This window comes from Penaeus vannamei, chromosome 24 (genome assembly GCF_042767895.1).
Source record: "Penaeus vannamei isolate JL-2024 chromosome 24, ASM4276789v1, whole genome shotgun sequence".
Lineage (NCBI taxonomy): Eukaryota > Metazoa > Arthropoda > Malacostraca > Decapoda > Penaeidae > Penaeus > Penaeus vannamei.
Genome location: NC_091572.1, coordinates 35,529,680 through 35,534,679, shown reverse-complemented (window position 1 = coordinate 35,534,679; position 5,000 = coordinate 35,529,680). Strand labels below are relative to the sequence as shown.

Sequence of the window (5,000 nt, the reverse complement as noted above, 5' to 3'; positions counted from 1 at the left end):
CAATGCATACAAGGGTTTTACTTCTGAAGAGGAAAGCTTCGTATATTTTGAACCATAATTGGAAAACGTAAGCGCGGTTGGCACCCCTGAGCGCCTCGTCCTGGGCTAAGAGAGTCTACATATACCCGGGCTTCCACCGCGAGCCTCACCACTAGGCAACCCGCGCCCGCCTGAACGTAACTCTGCCGCGCGCCCTCGCTCCGCCGCCGCCGCCACATTCAAGAGCCTCTCGCTGCCAGCCAAGTTTCAAGAGAGTGCGAATCTACGGTGGGACGGATCCGTGGTGTTTCGTTGTACTTGAGAGGACTGATTGTTTACGTTGAAAAAAAAAAAATTATTCAGGTGCTCCAGAAGCGGTTGAAAACACCAGGAACTCTCTATCTCTATCTCTCTCGACTGAGATATTTCGTGGAGAATTTGAGGCACCTATTTTGAGTGGCTCACCTTTGCGATGGGGAACGCCTGCTCCTCCTGCAAGGACTCCGGCTGCTTCGCCTGGCTTCATCCTAAGCAGCCGAATCTGCCTCCAAAGGTAGAGACAGACAGCCGACCAAAGCCAGTCACACCTCTATACAACGAGCACGATGGTGAGTACGCGACGCCGAGTGATGACTGTGAGTAAGAGTAAGAGTGAGCAAGAGTAAGAGGTGTTGGGAATAAACGGGGGAATAAAGGCTTGTAGTTTGGGGAGATTTCGCATATTTTTAAGCCTTAGATCTGCCTCCAAGTGCGTATGAATACACGAGTGAACGAGTACGGTACGATCATCCCTTGAACATCACGGTACAGAAGCGTTTTGTTTACGAATGAACGAAAAGAACACGTGATATGTAGCGCCGAGAGGAAAACACGCACAATCGAATCCCGATGAGAGAGAGAGCTTCAGAATCTCGAGTAACGGAGATATATCAAATGCTTGGCGAGATGATGGTGCAAGGAGAGACCCGTCCACTTCGCGTCCTGAAACCGAGTGCCCGAACGCGGTCTCTAAATCAACTCGAGAGAGAAACCGGGGCGATCGTGCTCAGGTTCCCGTGTACTTAGCGAATTCCCTTTTTTTTAATATGTTTTCTCTCTCTCTCTCTTTTCTTCTTCTTTTTCTTCTCCCCCCCCCCTCTCTCTCTCCCTCTCTCTCTTTCTCTCTCTCTCTCTCTCTCTCTCTCTCTCTCTCTCTCTCTCTCTCTCTCTCTCTCTCTCTGTCTCTCTCTCTCTCTCTCTCTCTCTCTCTCTCTCTCTTCTTCTTCTTCTTCTTCTTCTTCTTCTTCTTCTTCATCTTCCCTCTCTCTCTCTTCTTCTTCTTCTTCTTCTTCTTCTCTTTTCTTCTTCTTCTTCTTCTTCTTCTTCTTCTCTCTCTCTTTATTTTACGCTCAAAACCTCAAGTTTCGACTACTGATGAATCCATTGTGAAAACTGATTCTTGCCGAATGATTCACGCAGTATAATATATCGTGATTCATAAAACGATTTAAAAGTGTTCCTTAAAAGAGAACGGGGAAATTCAAGCCAGTAAGGCGTGGCAGCAAAAAAAAAAAAAAAAAAAAAAAAAAAAAAAAAAAAAAAAAAAAAAAAAAGAGAAAGAAAAAAAAGAGAAAAGAAAAGAAAAAACGAATAAAAAAGAAAGAAAAAGCAGTAGGTAAAGCTGGCAAATCAGACTATTTATATAAATCTAAAGCCACTGCACGTGTTTTCGCTGACAGTAAGAAAAGGCATAAGAAATCCTTTGTTGTAAGAATCAGGTAAGATTTCACAAAGCAAATCCTTTTTTGGGTATAAGAGTGGATGTGTGCCTGACTCCATAAATGTAGAGAATGCTGAGTGCAATGTTTGTTTATCAATTATTCTGTGGAGTCGAGCCTGCAAATATGACTATTCTCTCCCCCTCTCTTTCTTTCTCTCTTTCGTTTGACTATTCTCTCTTTCTCTTTCTGTCTTTCTTTTGACTATTCTCTCTCTCTCTTTCTCTCTTTCGTTTGACTATTCTCTGTCTGTCTGTCTGTCTGTCTGTCTGTCTGTCTTTGTCTCTCCCTCTCTCTTTCCTTTGACTATTCTCTCTCTCTCTCTCTCTCTCTCTATCTATCTATCTTTCTCTCTCTCTCTTTCTAACCCCCCCTCTCTCTCTCTCTCTCTCTCTCTCTTTCTTTCTTTCTTTCTCTCTTTCTCTCTCTCCCTCTCCCTCTCTCTCTCTTTCTCTCTCTCTCTTTCTCTCTGTTCCTCTCCCTATCTCTCTCTCTTTCTCCCTCTCCCTCTCTCTCTCTTTCTCCCTCTCTCTCTCTTTCTCCCTCTCTCTCTCTCTCTCTCTCTCTCTCTCCATCTTTCCCTTTTTCCCTTTTTCCCTCATTCCCTCTTTCCCTTTCACTTTCCCCTTCCTTCGCCCTCTCCCTCTCCCTCTCTCCCTCCCTTCTCATCTCCCCCTCCTTATGCGAGAAAGAACTCCATTAGAATAGTAACACAAAGTACATAAACACATCCAATTTAAGCACACTTGCAGAGCGAGGGGGAACCAAGTACATAGTCGCACTAAAACGTACATTATTGCACGCACGGACGCAAACATACACGGGCACACCTTGCATATATATAGAGATACTTACACTGACAAAGTACGCACACAGAAGTGAGATACTTACACTTACAAAGTACGCACACAGAAGTGAGATACTTACACTTACAAAGTACGCACACAGGTTTATAAACGTGAAGATACATTGATCAAAACGAGGATAGTAAACTAACCTTTTATATTACACAAAGTCTACTTAATTTCAAATCCAATTATTCAGAAGTTGCTATTTCTATAGTAAACTGACCTTTCTATTATACAGTCTACTTAATTTCAAATCCAATTATTCAGAAGTTGCTATTTCTATCGGCCATTACTTTATGCTGTTTTATCTATGGGGAAAAGTTGCTTCGAAAACACATTGTGGACATTTTCCGTCCAAACCATCCGCTTTTTTGTTCAATTTATGCGAGACCCGACCCAATTAATTTCATACATTGACCCTTTTTATATTGATATATAAAGACATGCATATACACAGAAAGAAATGCATATCTGTTTATATATATGATAGATATTAGATATACATTTCTCTATCTATCAGTTAGGTAGATATGCATGCCTAGACTGACAGATATATATTCATTTCCGTTTATATGCAAGTCCGTATAATGAATATTCATTGGCCTCAGATTTAACAAACCGGCCGCATGTATTAAATTGTTCGAATGGGAAACGCCCCGTTTATCTTAATCTCGCTTATATTTGCCATCTCGCTCGACCACTTTAGCCAGGACGTGCGTGCCATTAAGGAACCTTATAAGGATATACTAATTCCTTTGAATAACAGCCTTGTCAGTGGACAGGAAACTTATTACTTCTTGAGTGCTTGTTACGTGTGGCCATACGTAATGTTTTTTTCTGTTTTTGTGTGTATATCTAGATGTAGCTTATTGCATATCTAGCCATTCACGTAATACGATATATATTCTTTACTATGATGTTAGAAAAAGAAAATATTTAACGAAACGAAGTCCTCAGTGTCATATATCATTTATCACAAAGTAAAAAAAAAAAGCGTTCTTACTGTAATCGATTCACAAACGTTTGGAACAGTAAACATAAAAAAAAAAAATCTGACCATAGAGCACCGAAGACCCTGAGATCCAGAACATCCGAGAAAGAGCGCCCTTGTCCCAATGGCGCAGCGTCTTCGTTGCGTCGCCCGAGGGAGCGTCTCGTGAGGTGTTCCAAGTCCTCGCTCCGGCCAAGAAGGTTACAATTTCACAATTACATCTCCCCGCCGGCGAAGGAACGGCGACGCGGCGGCCAAAAAAGGGAGACGGGAATCGGTTGCCGCAAGTTCCAAAGTCCGCTGGCTATCGTATGCGCACTTCGACGTTACGTGCGCGTCAGGCTCGCTGGAGGTGCGCATCGCCCGCCTCGTTATAGCGTCTTGTCTCTCCGTCCTGCGGCCTGCGATCATCGGCTCGGGTTTTTATTGGCGCGAAGGTGACGGATTCTGAGAAATGTCTCACGCGCAGCACGGAGGGACAATTAAGCCTTCACAGCCGTCGAGTTTGAGGGAAATGATCGGTCGCTGTTGGACAAGGAGCTGCGAAGGCGGGAAGTGGAAGGACGGAGAAGGGAAGGGAGAGAGAGAGAGAGAGAGAGAGAGAGAGAGAGAGGGAGAGAGAGAGAGAGAGAGAGAGAGAGAGAGAGAGAGAGAGAGAGAGAGAGAGAGAGAGGGCTGGGTGGGGGTATGGGAAAAGGAGAGACACAGAGAGAGAGAGAGGGGGGGGGGATGGGAAAAGGAGAGAAATAGAGAGAGAGGGGGGGTGGAAAGGGAGAGAGAGAGAAAGAGAAAGAGGGAGGTGGAGGGGCGGCGGATCCTCCACTCACGTGTTTCTTTCGCCTAAACCCGATCTAATAACTTCCTCTTTGATCGCCTATTGTGCAATTCCCTCGCATTCTCTCGGTAACTTATGCGTTCGAGTTCCTTTGTGAGACCCTTCTTGCATAAACAAAGCGAAATCATTTTTTTCTTTTTTGGGAGCGAATCCGCAAGAGGTCGGAGGTCACGGGAGGGGAGAACGCACCCAAACATGCACACATTCAAGCATGTTCAAGGTCACCCCCGCCCGCCTCGCCAGACCAAAAGACCGGATAGCATTTCGGTCTCACGTGTTGCCTCTGTTTATCCTTTTTTCGTTTACGCCAAGACTTTTATAGAGTTGCAACTGCAGTGCAAGGGTTGCTGACCGAGGGGCGAGCATTCTGTTATGCTATCGGATTCCGTCGTTTATGAAATCATATATTCATGCATACATAGCTGGTATATCAACGCAAACGCACATCCACAACCCGTGAATGAATTGAATTATATATGTATATATGTATATATATATATATATATATATATATATATATATATATATATATTTATATATATATATATGTGTGTGTGTGTGTGTGTGTGTGTGTGTGTGTGCGTATATAT

At 43.8% G+C, this 5,000-nt stretch overlaps 1 protein-coding gene across 2 annotated transcripts in view; it reads left to right on the top strand.

Moving 5' to 3' along the window:
- Positions 1-147: 147 nt before the first annotated feature.
- Tg (Transglutaminase) overlaps positions 148-5,000 on the top strand; it is a 52,313-nt gene continuing 47,460 nt past the window's right edge. The window contains exon 1 of one of the 2 annotated variants that reach the window (XM_027362945.2): positions 148-587. In XM_027362945.2, the coding sequence (XP_027218746.1) occupies positions 452-587 (136 nt within the window). In that variant the 5' untranslated portion in view covers positions 148-451. The remainder of the gene's footprint in view (positions 588-5,000) is intronic. The other variant, XM_027362944.2, reaches the window with a different exon arrangement.